This window comes from Drosophila subobscura, chromosome O (assembly GCF_008121235.1).
Source record: "Drosophila subobscura isolate 14011-0131.10 chromosome O, UCBerk_Dsub_1.0, whole genome shotgun sequence".
Lineage (NCBI taxonomy): Eukaryota > Metazoa > Arthropoda > Insecta > Diptera > Drosophilidae > Drosophila > Drosophila subobscura.
Genome location: NC_048533.1, coordinates 2,333,215 through 2,356,569, shown reverse-complemented (window position 1 = coordinate 2,356,569; position 23,355 = coordinate 2,333,215). Strand labels below are relative to the sequence as shown.

Here is a 23,355-nt window from a genome sequence, read left to right as displayed (position 1 = left end):
GAAAGATCCTGAAAAATATTGTTCTGTGGGATGTGTCCAATTATCTTCTAGTTGTTAATTTTTTGAAGGCGTCGCTTTTTATATAATACACATTTTCACTGTTCACTATGTTTCACCATCATAAACTCTCAAAAATGTAAATGCAACTTTTTTTTTTTTAAGTTTTTTTATTTTTGCCACACTAAGTGGTTAAATTCTCAATAGTACGATGGCCTTTATAGACTGTATTCAATTTTGGAGCAAGCCCACAAGCAAGCGGGATCGATGATCTAAGTACATGATGGGCTCACCAGGTTACGTTCAAATTGTAGAACAATTGCATTTTCAAAATTCGTCACCGTCTTCTTTCTTTGCTAAATAAAAATAAATCTCTCTGAAGGTTAATTACTCATGTACCGCGCTAGTAATCTTTAAATTCGTTACCACATATATTTATATAATGAGGCCAATAACCGACCAAATAAAGCGGAAACTTATTTTTCCGTATGCATGAGGGACACAAGCGTTACATAGATTTAAAACGGAAGTTTTGAAAGTTAAAATAATCGAACACAAAATATAAACAGCACTTTTAAACCCATTACATTTAACATTTGCAAATTATATTGGCTTTTCCAACGAGTATAAATGTTACTTTAGAAATTCAGAAGACATTTGGTTGATGGTCAATATTTATAAACAAATAAATCATTTTTGACCGATGTAATGTTTTTTGTTTTATATAGAAGAACACAAACATATGGACATCTTAACAAATTTCATGTTTAAAGTTCATACTCCCAAATGCTCCCACACAACTCGGCGCATTGGTCGAGAATGAAAAAAAGGGGTACAAAAAAGAATATAAGTACATATGTATGTATGTACATTTGGCAGAAAATTGGTGCTCAACTCGAGCTTTGCAGATCATGTCTTTTTGTTATGGGACTGCTCTTAAAATTAAAAGCCGGTCGTCTCAGCTTGATGTCATCGAACCCTTTTTCTCTGCATTATTAAAAATGTTGTATGCGACTATATATTTATAATCTTAAGCTGGCAAATCCTGCTGTCGTTTTCACTGTAATTTTCACCAGTCAGTTTGAAATCATATTTAAAAATTACTGAAAAATTACATATATTAAGGAACAATGAAGAGTTAGGAATAATGTGGCTGGCTTTTTCCTAATGATTATATTAATTTTTTTACAAGTTTTTTTTGTTGGCTATATAATGCCAACCTATGCTGAACAGTTTAATGGTTGATGAGAGTCTCTACCTAACAAGAATTTAAATTAATTTTTCATACAAAGAAATTCTTTATTGTTATTTTTTTGTAAACTGTTATATTGTTTTCCTCAAGGAACTAACGAAACTTTTTCTGAATAATATGGAGCAATAAAAATGTTTAATGAGTTATGGTTTTTTTTGTCTTGGCATAACTATTTTGTTAGAGAATTTTTGTTAATGCTTTTTTCAGAGGTACTTAGCGAATCGTTGTTTTACAAACCTTAAGAATTTTAGATCTGATTTTAAGGAAATTTGCCATTCGGAAAATCTATTTGATATAAGTATCTAAAAATTAGACCCAAACACTTTGCGATTTTAGTTTGTGACTCGTAAGCAGTGTCTCACACGCCCATCCTCGTTGTTTGTTGGTTAGATGCATTCATTCGGCGTCGTTTAAGGTATTGCTCATCATTTTCCAGACGGTAAGCTAACATCACAAAGTTTTTGGGTACTGTTAAAAAAGCGTTAAAAAAGCCTACTTTTTATGTGTACCTTTTTTGTAAGCCCCATATCTTTCACAAAAAGTTGGTTTGGTTCCTTGAGAAAAAATCTTGTCGGGTAGTGTAATAATCGTCATTATTCAAATTACAGAATTATCGCACAAAAACACATACAAACAGATATGTGTATGCATACAATATATACATATGTACATATGACATATCCAAATACGATGAGTTAAATTTTAAAATTAACATTTACAGAAATAATAATAGCTGGATTTAAAGAGCTAGATTATCTAAAAACACTCGATTAACCTAATATACCTTATAATTATATATAAAAAAAAAGTAATCATAATTGATTCGGATATTGAAATAAATATAATGTAGTGCTGATGGTAACTTCGAAGTGACTCTTGCAACAAAAGCCACAATTTACTCTGAAGGATTAGTCGAATGGAAGCCGCCAGCTATATACAAGTCATCCTGTGAGATAGATGTAGAATATTTCCCATTTGATGAACAGACATGTGTTCTAAAGTTTGGCAGTTGGACTTATGACGGGTTTAAGGTAGGTCTGTCAAAATCTGCCTTTAATTTATAGAATCATTATTTTTTTGTTTTATGCAAATTTATTTGTTTTATATTATTTAAAAATCAAATATTTGAGAGGAAGCAGCATTTTGACTTACCTTCCAAATACATTATATTCCGAAATTGCATTTACGAACAATTTTAATTTGAATTCTAACGCATTTTACTATATTTTTATATTAAGTAATTGAAAATATCTAAGACGTACACAGGTTTACTTGCTGACAAAAACAAATTTATATATAGAAATATTTAATGCACTGAAGACAGATCGTAAAATCATTCACTCTTATTTTTGTTTATAGTTACCATTGTTTCGTAATTGCTACATTTTTTTTTTTATTTTACAATGGTAAATACATAATATTGTACATAAAATAAATAAACATTTTTTACCTTTTAATACTGATTAATATTTTACCTTTTATATATATAATTATATTTAAGATATTTACACTTAATTTAATAAATTAAATGCCCATCTTTTTTAACTTGATTTTGAATACATAAGCAGAATTTAAGGTATATTCTTCATAATTCATAATTTCACATATAAAATGCACTCGTGCAAACAGTTATTCTCTTTGTTTTTTAATTAAGTAATGTATCGTCACATTAAAGGCCGGCTATCGGTACTTATAAATTCCCATGTATAATATTTCCAGTTAAATATGTGTATTTTTTAAGTATAACTTACATAAGTAATAGATTTAAATTCTTTTTTGTTAGTAATTGAAAATTTGTACCTGGATAAACATGCTTAAAAATGATTAAAGCAGAATTTTCGGATTACAAATACAGGAAGAGTTGGGTATAGATGAAATAGAGGCATATAAGCATCGAGAAAATCAAGAATTCGTTCAAAGTAACTTTATTTCTAAAAACAATTTTCGAATTGTGACAGGCAATACGAGAATAAACGGGGCGTATTCGGTGCTTATGACAGTACAATTTCGATCAAATAGCATTTTTCCGAATTGATCTCTTAGGCTAGACAAATTAAATATTACAAAGCCAAGATTTCTTTATTTTTACAAAACTCTAATCCTTTTTTTTAACATTGAACCAGTTACTTCCAATCATTCAATTTCAGAACTCTCCACTCTCTCTACACGTACATATATATGTATGTATTATACAAATGTTGTGTTTGTTTCTCCAACATCTATGAGCCTGGTTTTAATCTACTTTTAATGTCAATTCAAGCGACCGATTTGAGTAGATATTGGTGTATAAGAAAGTATAATATAGGATTTTCCAGGGCTTTCGACTCCCTTAACAATTTTATTTTCGGTCGAGAGGATAATAATGGAACCAACAGAAAGTCGTGCACGTCGATGCCGAAGAACAGTCGAAATATTTGATTCACTCGCAAAGATGTGAAAACGATAGGGAAAGGGTAGCTGAATAACGTGCACAGGTAACAGTATCTCGAAGTCAGCAGTACGACCGTCTTGCATTTCCATATGATGCAGCTGATGATTATAGCGCCGGTCGGTACTTACTGCCAAGCTCTTCAGATTAATAATTAAATGAAAGGAATGTGTTGAGCTGGCGGGAAAGTCAAATTACCTCAACTCGAAGCCCCACCAGAACCACTAAAAACTCGAATTGCTTTCTTGTGTTCGTGGCAGGGTACAGCTAGTATCCATATCAATTAAAATCAATATTATCTTTAAACCCTACGCCTGAACGGCTCTATCGATTTTTACTTTTTTTTTACACGGTACTCGAAGAGTAAATAGTGAATATTGTATTTGTGCACAAAAGTGGATGTACATATGTAACGCACATAAGGAAACGTTTCCGACCCCATAAAGTATACATATATATTCTTGATCAACATCAATAGCGGAGTCTGTATATCTTTCCGTCTGTCCGTTTGTCCGTCTTGTTTGTCGGCCAGTTCTCAGAGACTATAAAAGCTAGAGCCACCAAATGTTTCCTCCAGGCTGCTGTATGCTCATACTGATACCAGTGTGTTTCAGAAATTAGCCCATCCCCCTTCCGCCCCCACAACGGGCGAAAATCTGCTGTATCCACACTTTGAAAATAAGTGAAATCTAAAAACGGCATTACGTATGGAATGACCATCAGTTCACCGAATTGAAATTAGATGGATTGGATTATTATCATAGCCAGAATGAAGAAATTTGTTTGCAGAGGCTACCCCCACTCCGACCAGCAGCTTTTTTATGTTTTGCACATTCTCTCATTCCGCACTCTGCTTCGTGCAGTGTGCGGCTCCAGGGAGACGGCTAGCTAAAAGAGCGTGTTGCCGTGAGATGTGATGTAGATGTAGAAAAATGTAAAATATAAAATTCGTAAAAAAACCTTTAAGGTACAGACGTACCACTGAGTACCGGGTATACAAGATGCGTATGAAGCGTTTCACGCGTCCCTCCTCGTTTAATTTGGACTTTAATCAATAAGTTTCGGTAATGTTGAGGAAGCATCCACAAACCGCATATTTAATAAGGCGGATAGTTGTGATGTCATTGTATTCAAATTTGGAAGTAATTTAAAATCTGAAATACTTAAGTAGTGTGTGAAATTGGAAAATTGGAAATACGTACGAGGGAGAAACATACTAAGCGAGAGACGGATCAATTGGTAATGGTGTGAATTCAGTAAAAAACGGGTGATTTCGGGTCGGCGGGAAGGGAGATGGATCAACAGAAGTTGAGGGAATTAACTGAATATAGCCGTGTTGTCAACAAAATATTGTATACTCACAAATTTTGCAAAATAAAAATAAAATGAAAAGGTTCTTCTCCCCATGCAACCACAATGTGAAACTGTGCGACACAGTGTAATTAGAATTGACCGCTGGTATAAATTCAAATTACTACAATTACAACTTTTTCTTCTGATTTAAATATATCCATATATATATAATTTACATTTATGTGTTGTTGACTTTCGGATGTTTGTTTTTTGTGAGAAAGGTTTAAAAAGCAATAATGAAGAATTGTACTAATTTTTTTGAATTTTAATGTCTCGGTGGTTGGTGGCAGTTCCAAACAAAACATAATCTAAATTAATTCATATTTCTTCAAGATTTATTATACGTTTTATACGTTCCCGTTAGGGTTCAGGACTTTATTACACTCCATTATCTGATTCTAGTTTTGTAAAGCAGACGCACAATTAGCAAAATTGATATATTTGTATGTATGCAAATGTATATATTTGTATATGTACATATGCTCATATGTTAATTTATATTTATATTTTTTTTCCTTATGCAATTAATACACCTTGGCCAAAACTCCTTGCCCTTTTCAACGATCCTCCAGTATCCTCCTGTATCGTGTGAGAAGCAAGTTTAAAATGACCATCTTGATGGTCAGTAGATATACATATGTATGTTCTCACCTCGTTAATTTGTGTTGGTGCTTCCCAACTGACAAAGGTGTGCTTTGGCATTAGCCACTAGCAGGCTGATTTCATTGGCGTCGCGTTCTCGATAAGGGTGCGTATGGTCGCGTGAGGAGGAGAGTCTGGCTGCTCGTGTCCCATGTAGGTTGAGCATAGCCACAGCGAGCTCGATCTTGTTTTACCTGTGTTTTCAGGTACGAAAGGTATTGATTCCTCAGCCCGGAGACCCTGTTTCCCTAAAGGAGTGTCAGGAACATTCCTTAGACTCGCCTCCGCCATTACTACATCAACATCGCTCTAGGGGGTCTCTGTCTCCACCCCGAAATCGATGCATCGGATTCATAGTTGTAGAGGATTTATTCCGTTATTATATCGTGTGAATGAATAATAATAAAAAAGAATTGACAAATCTGCATGCAGAACTATGTGTCAATGTGACATTGGCGTTTATTAAAAGATGGTAACACGTATATTATATACTGTTTACTTTAAGTAAGACCGAACATTTTAAACAGGCTTTTCTCTCAAAAAACTATCAACTGTCTAATTTTTCGATTACGCTTAAGCTAGACCAGATCATTTCCGAAAACAAATCCACATCCCCATCTATACATACAATTTCGTTAAGATAGCTTCCTTCTGTGCGTTACAAGTTTCGGACCAATTTTATAATAGCCTCGTTAATGGTAATAGTGTAATTCTTCTGTTCTTTATGAATATAAATCTAAAATATAATGGGATAACAAACATTCTGGGATTATTGAGTACTCTGATAGTTCACCTGAAATTTTGTGAATGATCGGATGAACAACCCTAGTAGGGCAACGATGAAATTGGGAAACATAAAGCGATATGAACGATATACTTACACTTGCATACTTTCTGTGAGCAAACAAATGTACATATATGTATGTATGTGTTCTATAATGTTGTTCTGCAATTTCCTACTCCATGAAATGGCCCATGCGACACCAAGCCAAAACCTATGTCCTTTTTGCAAAAAAAGGGAAACTTTAGTGAATTATTAACACTAAAAATAAAAACTAAAGAATTTTCAAATAAAAAAACTATTTTATTATATATCAAAAATTATTAATAACTTATTTTTGTATGTGTATTCCTTTAAACATATGTATGTACATATGTATGTAAGTACACATCTATTATTCATGTATGGATGTAATTAACTACATACATTATACATACATATGTGTGTACAGATACAGATATCTATATGTATATGTAAAGATATATAAATTTGTATCTATATATTTGAATACATACATACATATTTAAGTAAAAGCTGCGATCAAAATCCAATCATACCTGCGATGAATTATTAAAAAAAAAAAATACATATTTAAGTATGTATAAATTTATATGAAATATAATGGTTATATTTGTATATTAGTTCGCAAAACAAATTATTGGCGTATTTTTACATGGTAACAGGAGTTGTGCTAAAAATATATATTTTTCAGTGCTGATGGTCATTATGAAGTCACACTTATGACAAAAGCAATAGTCTATAGTAATGGACTTGTGATTTGGCAACCACCTGCCGTCTATAAATCGTCTTGTTCAATCGATGTTGAATATTTTCCATATGACGTACAAACGTGCATCTTAAAATTAGGAAGTTGGACCTATGATGGTTTTAAGGTGCTAATCTAACTTTCTTTAATTTTAGACCCTTAAAAAGTTTAGTTTGTGTGTTGTTTCTAAAGCTAACAAATAAATCTGATTGACTTCGTTTTTGTTAATTAAACCACTTAGTTAAAAATTGCGTATATGTATATAAAAAACATATTTGTTTGAACTTGCTTGAACTACATACATAAATATACATACTTACACACTGAAATTCATGCTTATCTATATGCATGCATGCATATGTACCTTGAACATGTGCACTTACATGATTATCCTTGTTAAACAAGTTAAGAATTGCATTTTGCATGCTTAATTTCATGGCATGCTAACTTGTTTATTTATTTCAAATCATTTTCAGCGCTTTGAGTACTATGAATGTCCCTTCTAAATTATTTAAATAAAGAATTACCTACTTGTAAATGGCCCTGCATGAACTTTTCTTAAGTTTTGCATGGATTTAACTTAGCTGGTGAAGTTTATACTTTTCATATTTAAGACTATCTGAATAAGCAATTATATTTTTAAGAAGGCGCATGATCTTAAATATACTCTTTAATCAATATTATTTGCACTATGTCCAGTGCTCGAAGAGTTATAGGGTCATATGCGATTTTTGGTCGAAGCACTATGCGTAACGCACAGAAGGAAACATTTCCGACACCATAAAATTTACATATATTTCTTTATCAGCATAAATAGCCGAGTCGATATAGCCATGACTGTCTTCCCGTCCGTCTTTAGTCCCGTTAGTCTTATAGACTACCAAAGCGCCAAAACTAAATTTTGCATCCAGACTGACGTGATAGCACACTTTTACAAGTGTATTTTATAATTTTCCCCCACAAAGACGAAAAACTGTGGAATCCACAAGATACGTATCTGAAGATACGAGAATATCTACCAAATTGAAGAATCTGTATCCGATCGTATTATTATTGTAGCCAGAATTACGAAATCAATTTTCGGTGGCTATCCCCCACCCCATCCAGCAACTCGATGCCAACTTGCCGTGTGCGCCCTGTGATGGGGGAGAATGAGCTTAAAGGTTGTGTTGATGTGATGTAGAGGTGGATGAAATAGATTTGTAGCAAAAAAAAATGTAAGATGTAAAATTCGATAAAAATCATAAAGTTACATATGTACATACATATGTACATATGTACATATGTATACACAGACTGACTGAATACCGGGTATAAAAGTAGTGACATTCCTTTTTGTTTTTAATTCCATTTTTGTTTTCGAGAAAATGTATTATGTATTGTTTTGTGTTTTGTATAACATCACCCTAGAAATGCCGATTGTACTTTGCAAGGCCCAGGACAAACATATAAATATTCTATATTCCGCCTCGGAATGGGTGACACATCCAATCGAGAAATCCCATGGGGAAAAGGAAAAACAAAGGAAAATTTAATTTATTTATTATTTATTACATATATTTATTTACATGAACACAACAAACTCACACTCGGCTGCTGGCAAAGCATCAGTGACTCTTTGGTACGCGAATTTTTTTTCAATCTAAATACTGGGCTTTTGTGACGAGTTTTACAAAATTATTATAGATTATCGAGAGTAGATCAAGAAAACGTTCGTTTTAAATATAGTGTTAAAATTACGTTTATGTGTTGCCATTATAGGATCTTATTGATTTTTCATTTAAAAAGCTTTAGCTTGAGCATGTTAATTTTAAAGTATAAGTGTTCTACATGGTGCTCAAGATATAATTGAGACCCAAGCTACAATAATCCAGATTTTTCAAATTGATTTAAAATTTACAAAAATGTTAATGTTACAAGTTTAATACGAAAACATTATACGTCTTGGCAACAGAAAATGTGATTTTTTTTTAAATAAACTTATTCAATTTATATGCAGTTTGTGGTGAATGCCTTAGAAATACGGTACTTTTTCGATTTATTTCCTTTTTTATTTATATTTCTTTACTTGCTTTGGTAATGGCGTTCTTATGCCTGTACTCCGTAAAGGAATAGGAAATCTCGCACGTTTTTACAGTGCTTACTATGTGCATGTGTTTAAAATTAAAATGTGTTTGTGAAATATTATATATTTCTGAACCCTTAGCTAATAAGCCCTTGCATCGAGCATCCTGCCCTAGCCAATGTTTAAATTGCTTTGTTAAAGTGTCGTAACAAGGTTAGCCAAATCATAAATGGTTTAAAATTCCGTTTTGGAATAGTTCATCAGTGAATAAGAAATATTATAGTTGTGTTAGCAGCACTGTTTACTTAAAAGGATTCCTCAACTCTTTCTTGAAAAAAATAAAGTGAGTGAAATCCATATGCAATGGTAACAAAAATCGAAATTGCAGGTCTTTTAGGTGACGACCGTCTACTCCAGCGACCACGGCTGGAAAGCCGTTTAAAAGCTGATCTCTTTCTCAATATAAATTCTGGGGAGACGCCCAAACAAAGTATAGCGAGAAGGGATTAAAGACTTATCTTATTTTTTTCACCAGGAATAAACATTAGCTCACATGGTTACTTTAATAAAGATAGTTATTGCAGTTTTCAGTTTTACAAAATAATTGCTGTTCGAAACATGTATTTTTGTACTCCTTCGGAAAATTAATCCAGCGTTGAACGATTTATACGAGTATTTTTAACTATTTATGTATATATTTATATGTATATGTAAATACATGTATTTAATATATGATCTTGAGTAACCGAAATTTTGGAAAATCATTCAGTATGAGACGAGTTCTCCAAAATAATCATATAAATAACACTAGTCAACAAGATCTACCATTGTATTTTCGCTACACGAATTTTTGTAATAGTTTTGTTACTTTGTATTTCTTAAATAAATATATATTTTTGTGTGGCAAGGACTAGAAACCCGTAGTTTTTTTACGGGAAAAAAATTATAAAGGTGCTTTTTTAGAAATGAACATAAACTTTTTTCCATACAAAAAACAAATACCATTAACAATTTTTAAATGGTTTGATTCGGAAAATGATCGCCGATGTAACTTCGTATACATTTTTTTTATTGCTTCTAAGGAAAGCACGTCGAGCCATTGTGTCCACAGTGCCATATAATAAGAGCTCAATTTATCACCAGAATTGGTTAATATTTTTGAGGAGTATTATAATCTTAGTCAGATATACATAAGTAACTAACATAAGGAAATAAATATACACATTTTTTCGATCTGAATTAATGGCCGGCTATGGGTATTTAGTATTTAGCAACAATTAGACCACATGAACAGTACTGGCCGATCATTGTACCAATCATTCGAAAAACCTTTTGGGTTTTTGTACTCGGTACTCGAATAGCTAAAGGGTAGGTTTTAGGGGGAAAGGAAACGTTTCGGACTCCGTAATGTACATATATATATTATTGATCAGCTTAAATAACCGAGTCGATATAGCTACACATGTCTGTTTTTCCGGCTTGTTTGACATCTAGTTCTCAGAGACTATAAGAGCTACAAATTCATATGTAGTGGCTACCCAACCCCTCCAGCATTGTTTCTGCGAGCTCAGTGGGCAGCGCGCTGCCCTCTGGCCGAGTAGAGCGTTCTAAAAAGACGGGCTGGTGTGAGAAGCGATGTAGATGTAGATGACATATGTAGCGAAAAACTAAAAATTCGAGTAAATCCATAAGGTATAAATGTACATATGTGAAAATTCAGCATTTTTTCAGGTAGTCATTTAGAATCGTTCAAGAAACTTTTGTTTTTTTTTTTATATACCCGGAACTCGAATATTATAGGGCTATATAAGCATTTTGGTCGAAGTGGATGTGTGTAACGCACAGAAGGAAACAATTCCGACCCTATAAGATATATGTATATATTATTTATGAGCATTAATAGATGAGTCGATAAAGCCTCGAGATAGACGTTTGTCTGTCCTTCTGTCCATCGTGTTGAGCGCCCAGATTTCACAGCCTAGAAAATATAGAGCAATCAAATTTTGTATCCAGACCTCTGTGGTATCATACGCACGCCCCCTTCTGCCCCCAAAAAAGAAAAAAAATGTGAGGCATTCACAATTTTGAAGATATCATAGAGAATGACCATGCCCACCAGATTGACGAACCTGGATCAGATCGAATCATTATTATTACATGTATTTTAAACAAAAAAAGTGTTCTCTCTGAACAGCCACCTGCAAATTTAGCTTTAATTTGTTGTATATACAAATGATTGATTTCCATGCTTACTAAAAATTGGCAAAATATACATATGTATATAATAAATATAAAAATATAAATTGGGTAAAGCATTTTCATCTATGGTATTCTAAGAGAGTGATGGGGAGTGGAATTTATATAAATCACTTTTTGTCACTTTATCAAAAGGTAATAGAATAGCTTAACTGACTATACATTCGAAAAAAGAACATAAAAGATACTCAATATCAAAACTAATACACAAAATCGTTTAAGCCAATGAAAGCATCAATCGAAGTTTCCCCATTTTTTTAATTTTCTCTAGACTTAAACAGATTTTCATTTAATTTACTCAAGTCCTGTGAAAACTTGCTATTTACTCGCTATCAGACAAAGCACAAGATGCGTTTCACGAAACGATCAATTATAGATGGTTTGAATTTGGCAACGCAGAGTGTGCGATTTTGTTTAAATAGCGGACACAAATTTATTAAATTTGTAGTTCCAAAGTATAATGATGTTTGGCTAAGCTGCCCAGGGCTGGCATATCATTGCTTCTGCCCAAAGCTCTTCGTCTTCACAGCCCATTTTAACGACTTTCTCCATCCGACGTATGCTGTGAGAGACGCTTACTTAAAAATCTATCAAATTCGCAAGTAACACTACTAAATAAAATTCGAACTTTTAAAAAACTAAAATTTGGAAAGCCTCAAATCTTTCAGGAAAAGTGTGTTTGCTTCCTAGAGGCAAAATCGTGTCGGGAAGTGTAATCGTTTCATTGTTTGGCATCAAAACTTACCTGCCACATAATTTGCATTAAAACAAACTCTTTTTATCGCTTAAACTTTTGCAAAGTCGGTTCCGACTGTTTTGTAACTCTCGCCTAATAATCACCCCACTCGTCTTGCAAACAAACTGTATATTTACTTTAAAATATTTAGCGATCTAAATGTACGCAACTGAAAAGGCTCACTGTATATGAAAACCCCAAGCTTGCCTCTGGAAAAAACAAATTACAAAAAACGAGTAGGAACGTTGTGGTTGTGAGTCGGCTTCGAGAGCGCGTCCTAAGTTGTATACCCGGTATACTCAGTCAGTATTTCTTTTTTTTTTTTTTTTTTTTTTTAATTTTATATAAGATCTGTCTTTCGCAGACAATTATTAAATTTCCTCACTTTTTGGGTACTTGGCAATCTTATTTCAGTTATCTTTATCGGTTGTTGAGTCCGAAAATCCTTAGTAGGCTGCTGGAAATGCTGTTATGTAATTATCATTACTAGCATTTGAACCACTGACGTTTGTTCGGTTCGGTTGTGGCAGCCAGATGAGAGTTTAACGCTCAGCACCATGGCTTTTGCCACTCAGTCAGTATATATGTATGTATGTTTGTATGTACATACATACATATGTATTAGCTTATGCATTTTTAAGAATTTTAAATAATTGTTCTACATCTGTCATTAACATCATTTCTCAAAACCAACACTCACTTTTCGCTCTTCCCCCTCCCCCAGATCCACTGCACAAATCAGAGTGAGCGAGAGACAGAGAATGAGTGGGAGTATGGGATAGCCGCTGCAAATGAATTTCTTCATTCTGGCTATAATAATGATTCAATCTAATCTGCTGGCGCTAATTACACTACCCAATACGATTTTCCCCCATGTAACCAAACCAACTTTTTCTGAAATTTATGAGGCTTACAAATGGTCTAATTTTTTTTTCTTTCTATGGCAGAACTTTTTCTAAACTTTTTTTTGGAGGTAGCCCTTAAGTATCTAACATCTGGTTGTAATGAACTTAGCCATTATAATATAAAGCTGATGAATGCATGTATAGCCAAACACTTTGTGATTTTACCTACCGTCTGGAAAATATTAGGATTTCAAATGCAAAAATGATCATTTTTGTGCGGTATTTTTTTTACGATATTTTGACTTTAAAAACTCAGGAAATGTCGAAAAAATTATATCCTATAAAACATATAATAATAAATACAATTTCTTCGTTGAGGGTATTGAAGATATCATCCAAATCTAAGGAGAGTCGGTATTTCAAAGCCTTATATTTCCCAGACGGTAAACTATAACCACTACGTGTTTAGGTCAAACTTGTACCTGCATCAAACAGCTTTTCAGAATGGAAATTTTCTTTACAACCAAAGCTAAGATACTTAAGTTTCTACAAAAACTCTACCTCTTTATTTATCTACCTGTAAAAAAAACATTAACAAAAAAACCAGTCTTTAAAATTTCTTTAAAAAAAAGTTCTGGCATAGAAAAAAAACAATAACTCATTGAAAAATTGTAAGACCCCAAAAACTATCAGAAAAAGTCAATTTGGTTCCTTGAGAAAAAAAAATCGAAGAGTAAATAGAGATATTGTATTTGTGGAAGGAAGGAAACCACACAAGGAAACGTTTCCGACCCTATAAAGTAAAAAAGTTCTTGATCAGCATATCAATAGCCGAGTATATGTATGTCTGTCTGTCTGTCCGTCCGCCTGTCCGTTTTGATGAGGGCTTAATACTCCGACACTATAAAAACTATGAACGCAGACTGCTGTACTATCACACTGTTACAAGTGTTTATTGATACAAGTGCAGAGAAGGAAAATATGTGGCTTCCACAATTTTTAATAAACGAGAAAACAAAAAAAAAACACAGTTCCATAGGGAATGGCCATATACACATTACATTCTCGAAGTATGGTCAGATCGGACCATAGCCAGAGCGACTAGCTTTATTTTAAGTGGTTACCTCCAGAAATGCTGCTGCCGGGTCATTCGCTGCACACGCTCTGCCGCCAGAGCGCGCCGTCTCTTTGCTGCAGAAAGAGGAGAACGAACTAAGAGGGCGTGTTGGGTTGAGAAATAATGTAAATGTGAATTATAGATTAAGCGAAATATGTTCAAACCAAAACTCGAAATAAGGTCACATATGCATATACAGAATAAGTACCGGGTATGAACGTAAAGGCGCGACTTTAGGAGCGCCCCGCAACTTTACTACTCATTGGTCTTAAGGTATCAACAAATATTCAAGGTTGAAAAAAATGTTTTCCAATAAAAAAAAGGCCCTTATCTATAGTCTGTTTGCTTCGAAACCGAAATTGTAATTTTTAATATTTTTCTTGGTAATTCAACAGTAAGTTTTCTACCTGTATTGATATTCAGGATAATTCCCTATTATTTAAGTTAAAAAACTAGCCAAGTAATTGTATATAACAATAAATTGGGATTTGAATATCCGGCACTCGAAGAGTAAAAGAGGTATATTAGATTTGTGGTCGAAAAATGTAACACACAGAAGGAAACGTTACCGACTCTTTAAAGTAAATATATTATTGATCAGTATCAGTAGCCGAGTCGATACAGCTATGTCTGTCTGTCTGTCCTGATGGGCGCCTAGTTCTCAGAGACTATAAGAGCTAGAGCAACCAAATTTTGCATCACACTTCCGTAAATTACACTGTTATCAACATTTCGCCCCGCCCCGTTCCGCCCCACAAAAAGGAAAAAATCTGTGGCATTCACGATTTTGAAGATAAGAGAAAACCGTTGAGAATGTTCATGCTTGTGAGATCCCCGAATTAGGATCAGTTCGAATCATTATTGTATTTAGAATGGCGAAATTCTTTTGCAGTGGATAGCCAACCACCCCCTCCAGCAATGTTGCTGCCGGCTCAATTCCTGCACTCTCTGCCTCGGAGAGAGGAGAGCGAGCTTAAACATTTTAAGCCCCCAAATATATCGGAAAAAGTCCGTTTGTTCCGTTGAGTATTGCAGTCGTTGGGCTGTATAAAACAGTACTATTAGATAAAAGATGTGTAAACGATACAAGATATATAAGATCAGATAAGATACATGCATGGACCATGTATGCAGTACTTATCATCTTGACCAGCATCAGTTTCCGAAATGATGTAGCCAAGTTTGTGTACTTCTGTTGCTGAGCGCATAGTTCATGGTAAAGGGAGTTCACCCTGGCAGTGTTTTTTGCTTTCTATGGCAACAATAGAGTTGACTGAAATTAACAAATGTCGACCTATGTAATGATTAGTTTTAGTGTTGTTCAATCGAATTTCAACCTTTTCCTTTAAGGTGATTGTATCATAAAATTAGTTTCAGGTCCTTAGTAAGCAGACCTGCATTAAAATGTTTAACTCATCCTTTTTCTTCAGTTCGTTTTACGGACAAAGGTACACTTATGTATACGTAATAGATAAAAGGAAATTATGAATATTGGGAATATTTTTGATAAATTTGACAAAATACGTAGAGTGAAGGTAAAACTAACTGAATGGTAAAATATGTTTTCATTTATAATTTTAAGAATTCTCATCTGATTTTTAAGGGATGACCCATGAAATTAAACCATAAACTATCATATCTTATAGTGTTGAGGTTCTCGCTTCTGCTTCTATGTACAGGTCTTTTAATTTAGCACAACATGTAAAAAAATATACTCATTTATGTGTATTGACATAATAGATACCGTTTATGGAGTTTTGTGTTTGCATGATTTGCATGATTTAAATCATATGAATAATTAGGTGTTTCTCATAGTAAGTAGAGTATTAATTACTTGTGTTTTTGTGTTGTTAACAGTACAATTGATAAATTTTAAACAATATAAAAATGTACGAATTAGAAACCAACAAACATGCATAACAGAAAATGCATGATGTATATGTATCTAACTGAAAACAAAAGGGTGATAAGATTTTAACAGCGACCATTAAGCGACCATTCTATGAAAAAACACAAATCTCGTTTTTCACACTTTCCCGACTTCAGTGACGACCCTTTTTAGTGCAACTTGCAAATAGAGATGGTACACACATATTGTCAAGACTAATCTCTAAATCATTTTAATTTTGTTAGGATGCTGCAGTGTACTACCTTATTGTTGATCATTTTCTTTAATTTGTCTTATCATATTTTACGTTTATGCCATAAGATGATTTTTTCAGAACCCTGGTACAAAAGACAGGCATGTATGGCGCGATTATTTTAGCGATTATGTTCAGAAACAGTCTTCTACTGAAAAACTTCAAGCTTACCTTTACGCGTTTTAAGAGACATATTGACTAAAAAAAATATTTTATAGGTAATGAATGCTTATAGGGAGAAAGACACCTTCCCGCAAGCTAACAATTCATGTAAAATATAAAACAATTAGTCAAAGGTCTTTTATGGCATAGAAAAACAAAAAACTCAAATGCGATACATTTTCCGTCGGAAGAAAGTAACAAAAAAGTTATTGCTGTTTTGTTATACTGTTTTTTGTTTGTTTACAAAATGAAATCTGTTAAAAATTGAATGAATGAGTAATGAATCGATGTGGGCGACAGAAATGGATGGAGAATGCCGCTCCAGCAAAACAGAAATGCAATAAACATGTTTAAATACCCGGTACTCGAAGAGTAAATAGGGTATATTGTATTTGTTGGGAAAAAATGTAACACACAGAAGCAAGCGTTTCCGACCCCATAAAGTATATTAAATCTTGAACATCATCAATAGCCGAGTCGACATAGACATGTCTGTCTGTCTGTCCGTCCCTATGAGCTCCTAGTACTCAGAGACCATAAGAGATAGGGCAACAAAGTTTTGCATCCAGACTTTTATAATCACAATGATATAATCTGATCCCAATTCGGTGATCTGATAGATATGGTCCTTCCCTACGGAATGGCGTATGCAGCAGATTTTTGCCTTTGCGGAGGAGGAAGGGGGCGGCTCGAAAGTTTGAAATACACTGGTAACAGTGTGAGCATACAGAAGTCTAGATGCAAAATTTGGTGGCTCTAGCTTTAATAGTCTCTAAGATCCAGGCGCTCAACAAGACGGACGGACAGACAGACATGGCTCTATCGACTCGGCTTTTGATGCTGATAAAGAATATATATACTTTATGGGGTGGGAAACGTATCCTTCGGTTCGTTACATGTGTACATCTGTTTTTCCCCACAAATACAATATACCGTATTTACTTTTCGAGTACCGGGTAAACCAAAAGGGTACAGATATAACGGTTATAATATTGCTATCACCCGTAAGTCTTCATTTTGCTATTTTTGCCGTCCTGCGCTTGATTCCTTCCGTATTTGAGAATTTAGATGTGTGTGTGTATATATATTTTTATCGACAAAAGATTCTATTTTATTATATATTATATTTTCCGTTCGAGCTGTGAGATTATCATCGGTTGTTTTCCTGATATTGTTTCTTTAGATCTGAGTACTGATATAAGTTGTCTGCTCAATTTTCTGTCGAGAAAAAAAAAAAGATTTATTTTCGTTTCCCTAGGAATTTCCCCAATTCGGTCGATAACAATACTGGGCATGAGTTTTCCATCGTGTCAGATTCGAGAATTGTGTTTGTCAACCCACAAGAACATCTGATAGATAGATAGACATTAGCACTGCCAAGAACATATGTATGTTTTTTGTTTTTGCCAGGGTCTTATTTCAGAAAATATGCAAAAACCGAAAATAGTTGGAGTTGGAGTGTCGTAATCATAATTTTTCCTTGTACAAGGACATCAACATGTTGATTTTTTCATACTCCGATTAATAAAGCCCATAAATGCTCGTACATCGTAATGTGTATGCAAAAATAACCATGCGGCCATGTCGTATATGCCGTTGTTATCAGAAATCTGACTAATATGTAGGCAGGCTTTTTTATAGATCAACGAATAATGACTGCAGTTTGTTGTTGTGTCAGGTTTCTAGGCATAATTGATCTGTACTAGCAGTGAAATCTTTGATGGCCTGTTTAGTCTTTACTTATTATTCTGGATAGATTCAAGATCAGAATAGGCAAGGAAGGTGCATCTGGCACCACTACTAAAGCTTGTTCGCATTGCTCTTGACATAGGACTAATCTCAGAATAGAATGACCAGAATATCACCTCCTAGTAGTTCCATTCAGGGTGCAATTTATTTGTATATTGTTATTTATTATTAGTACTAACCTAACTACATATATATGTATATGGTAGAGGGAATTGTGTTCCGAGTTTAAAGCGGTTCATGAACTATCCAATCGATCTACAAAGCGGAAGGAATAAGGAAATCAAGTTTATCGTTGAAATAATTGAAATCGTCACGCTTATGCGCCTCAACAAGTCAGGACTATCTACATCACCCTTGATCAAATTGTGCATAAAAATCACACTAAGCACACCAAAGTAGCGTTAAGTGGCTGGGACACAGAGCCTTACACATGCCGCATAATTAGGTATACAGATATAGATTACCGAAGGCAGAAAATAAATAATGAAAAGTAGTTGGCCTATGCCCTGTGACTGAGAAGGAGTCTTTGAAGAGACTCTATGAAATTAATCTCAAAAACTTGGGCGGATCCGAGACATCAGTCGTTCCAGACTGCTAAATTCAAAGCGTTTTTGTCTTCTTGCAATATAATTTTTTTTGTATTTTGATGCATTTAATATTACATTCAAACCATTTTTTTTAAAGATGACAATTATCATTTTAACGCATCTCGAATTACTTTACTTATAAAAAAGTCATCGATTATCCCGACTTTTTTAATTATATTAATTTGTCAACCAACGAAGAAACTACTCAAAATTCATCCTAACCTAATCGGTATATCGTCTATCAATCAATAACATTGTGAGACAAATTTTCTGGCTTGTGAAGAGAAAATACTGCGCATATACAGATATGTATGAAACTGTCCAAAATAATCAAAATCGAATTACTATTACATATGTTTAATGCATACATATAGTTCGATTTGTAGGGGTATTAAATGATTCGTGCCCCGATGCCTAAACTATTGTTGCATTTTGTATTTGTTTGATTATAAGTTTTCATAAAGTTAAATAATGTTAATGAGCAGTAACGAAATTTTTGAATGAGGTTTAAATAGTTTGCATGTGTTGTCGAGTTTTTTTCTACATACGTTAAATTGGCAAATTACATAAGTTTCATAAATATATCATTATTTAGTTTTTAATGTTTTATTTATCGCAAAGATCACTTTTTCTTCCAATTATTTGTAACTATGTGTAAAAACATCAATACCAAATTCATTTAACATATTTTATATTTAACTATTGTTTTTTTTGCATTTTCTAAGGTTGACTTGAGGCACATGGATGAGCAACTGGGAAGCAACGTTGTAGATGTTGGTGTGGATTTATCCGAGTTTTATATGTCTGTTGAATGGGATATTCTCGAGGTGCCAGCTGTCAGGTAAGAAACTGAAATAAATTAATTAATGAAGTTTATTTAGTAAAATATTAATAAGAAACTAATTGAATACTCTACCAATATATATACCAATACCAATACTCTATATACCAATATAAAACAATATATTTTGTGTTCTTTATTATACCCGGTACTCGAAGAGTAAATAGGTTATATTGTATTTGTGCACAAAGTGAATGTATGTAACACACAGAAGGAAATGTTTCCGACACCATAAAGTATATATTATTGATCAGCATCAATAGCCGAGTCAATTGAGCAAAGTCTGTCTGTCCGTCTGAGCCACCAAATTTTGCATCCAGACTTCTGTATGCTCACACTGTTACAAGTGTATTTCAAAAATGAGCCCCGCCCCCGCAAAAGAGCGAAAACCTCCCAAACCTACAATTTTGAAGATAAAAGAAAACTAAAAACGCCATTCCGTAGGGAATGACCATATCTATCAGATCACCAAATTGGGATCCGATCATTATTATAGCCACAATGAAGAAATTATATTTAAGCTTATATTTGTTTTTTGCACATTCTCTCATTCACACTCTGCTTCGCGCAGTGTGCGGCCTCTGCCGTGGATTTGCAGTGTTTGACTCTAAGGAAGGGGGTCGAGCTAAAGGAGCGTGTTGGCGTGAGTGGTGTTGTTGATGTCGATGACAGATGAAGAAAAAACGTAAAATTTGACAAAACACCGCTAAGGTGCAGATGTAGTACTGAAAGCCGGGTATAAAAGTTGTGACGCGTAAGAAGCGTCTCACACGTCCCTTCTCGTTTTTTTATTGACAGGTGCATTAATTGAGCGTCGTTTGAGGTATTGTTTATCAATTTTTATGGAGAGACGCCTGTGTTAAAATTGGTAAAACCAACTTTAAAAAAAATAAAAAAATTAAAAAAAAAAAAAACGATTCGGAGGGTTGGTATTTCTGGCTCGAAAAATACTGAAATTAAACAAATTCCTGAAATATGTCGGTATATACCGGAAAAAAACGTTTTTTTTTAGGTTTTTAGGATTGATTGAGCATTTGTAGCTACGACGTCTCTCCGAAGATTTTGATTTTTTTTACTTTTCCCGAGTTTTTAAAGTCAAAATGTCGTAAAAAATATCTCACAAAAATCAAAATTTTTGCATTTTAAAGCTTAATATTTCCCAGACGGTACGCTAAAACCACAAAAAGTCGACTTTTTAGCTGCATCAATCAGCTTTTCAGATAAATAAAGTTTTTTATAACCAGATGTAAGATACTTAAGTTATGTGAAAAAACAAACCGCTACCTCTGAAAAAAAGCTTACAAAAAATACCAGATTTTAAAAATTCTTAAAAAAAAAAGTTTTGCCCTAGAAAAATTGACTTCAATCAGAAATCATCTATCGCTCATAAGTTAAGAGTCCCAACCGAAATGTTGTTCTGATCTGTGCTGGGATTTTGTGGAAGTTTGCGTTGTTGCCATTATTAAAACTCATTGAAAAACTCATTGCTTTAAAAAGTGGTAGCTTAAGCGTGGTAATGGTAACGAAGAAGTAATTTACATGATTTTTAAGATCTAATTGAGACGCAAGCTACACTAAAACAGATTTTTCAAAATGATTTAAAATGTACACAAATTGTAATTTTACAAGTTCGACACGAAAATATTATACGTATTGGAAACAGAAAATTAGTGCTAATTAAACTTAACTTGCTCAACTTGTATGCAGATTGTGTTGAATGCCTTGAAATACGGTACTTTTTCGATGACATAATTCTTTCTATTTATATTTTTGTATTACTTGCCTTGGTAATGGCCTGTATTTTGTGAATGTTTAGTTGATGACCGTCTACTCCAGCCTATCACGGTTGAAAAGCCGTTTGAAGAATGATTTCATTTTTAATACCAATTCTGTGGTGACGCCCGAACAGATTACAGTGAGAAAGGATTCACTGTGCTGACATAATTAAATTGAAGAAACACAATTATTGCTGTTTGCAGCATCACAAAATAAATTATGTTCGGGTTAAATTAACAATTTTTATGTATAGATATTTCGATTTCTTTTAACTAACTTACGGCTTAAAGTACCGCCTGCACAATGTATATTTACATACCCGGTGCCCCGAGAATTAAAGGGGTATTGAGCTCCTAAGCGTTTTTAGGAGCTTTTGATTTCTTTAATAAAAGTTTAAAACGAGTTAATATAACAATTATTAATTATTTATGGACAAATTATTTATTACTGGCTGACCCGGAGAACTTCGCACCGCCTAACAGTCAATGAATGTCGTGTTACTTTTTAGCTGAACTAATTTAGGCTTTGATGAATGTAAAATAACGATACAAAATAATATGTTTATATAGATAGAAACAAAAAAGTACCAACTTGATAGCGCGTGATTTCATCGTGGGTATTGGATGTTTGGATACCAAAAACCGCCATGTCGCTCCCTTTCGTGACATATTTGCAAATGTATTTAATTGACTTGACCGAATTGCAATCACTTGGCATGCGCTCTAAAGCAGTCTTGAACAGCCTGACCAATGCATGATGTTCATGAAGCATTTTCTGTGTTGATCCCTTGACGCCTGTCAAGTTGTTCTTCCATATTGCCCATATTGCATCTTCCATAGGTAATCCAATGCGATGGTAATTGGATTTTCATTCAAGCACTTTGTCGACAACGACAAACGACATTCTTTGTTTTTTGGTCAGGCGCAAGAACAAATAAAGCGGATGGTTTGCCGACACGTGAGCATGCCACGTACAATTGACAATGAGAAAAACATGAATTTTTTAGATTGAGGCCACAAATAGTCAAGGATTGGCCCTGTGATTTGTTGATCGTCATGGCGAAGGCAAGACGAATCGGGAATTGAATTCGTTTAAACTCAAAGGGCATATCCGTTGGGATCATCGGAATCCTCGGAATAAGAACTTCCTCATCTTTAAATTTTCCTTTAAGTATCGACTCGTGAATCACATTGCTCATCAGTTTTCTTATCACCAAACACGTTCCATTACACAGTTTTGGTTGGTTTAAATTTCTAAGCATGATGACTACCGAGCCAACTTTAAGTTTTAAATTGTGCGGTGGTAAACCAGGCACATCCAAGGAGTTTAAAAATTCAGTTGGATAATTAGTGGCTTCTTCGTTTGTTACACAGTCGATAGATTTGAATGAATACAGAGTACCTACGATTTGATTTTGAATTATAAGATTGAGGTCATCTACATCTTTATTTTTAGCGGCCAAAATTGCTCGCTCACTTAACCATTTAGTATTTTTGTGGTTAGCAATGCTATCCGGGAATACTTTGTTGATAAGCTCGTCTTTTGATGATACGAAATTGCAAAAATTTGGAGGAAATTAAATTAAACCGCTCGATTTGTCAAAACGGGAACACGGCCATTACCGATAGTCAGCAATTGCTTCGAGAAATCATCAGCAGATAGATGGTTCAACAATGCAGAAACGCTAGAAAATGTCGTGATTCTAGTGTTTCGCCATAAAGCAGGGAGCACAATGGCTCTGGTGGCGGGACCAATAATGGCAATTTCACTTTACCACTAAGGCAGCACAAACCAGGCGTTTCACTAGCAAACTTCAATGCTCCACAATGCTGGCAAACAAAGTCCATTGGACCAATGCAAA

General features: G+C 34.0%; 1 protein-coding gene across 6 annotated transcripts in view; it reads left to right on the top strand.

The window, feature by feature from the left end:
* LOC117899539 (acetylcholine receptor subunit alpha-like) overlaps window positions 1–23,355 on the top strand; it is a 47,327-nt gene that overhangs the window by 10,926 nt on the left and 13,046 nt on the right. For 3 of the 6 annotated variants that reach the window (XM_034809617.1, XM_034809613.1, XM_034809615.1), the window contains 2 exons: window positions 2,100–2,280; window positions 19,603–19,718. In XM_034809617.1, coding sequence (XP_034665508.1) covers window positions 2,100–2,280; window positions 19,603–19,718 — 297 coding nt within the window. Of the gene's footprint in view, window positions 1–2,099; window positions 2,281–7,165; window positions 7,347–19,602; window positions 19,719–20,516; window positions 20,545–23,355 lie in introns of those variants that run through there. The other 3 variants (XM_034809619.1, XM_034809616.1, XM_034809618.1) reach the window with 3 other exon arrangements.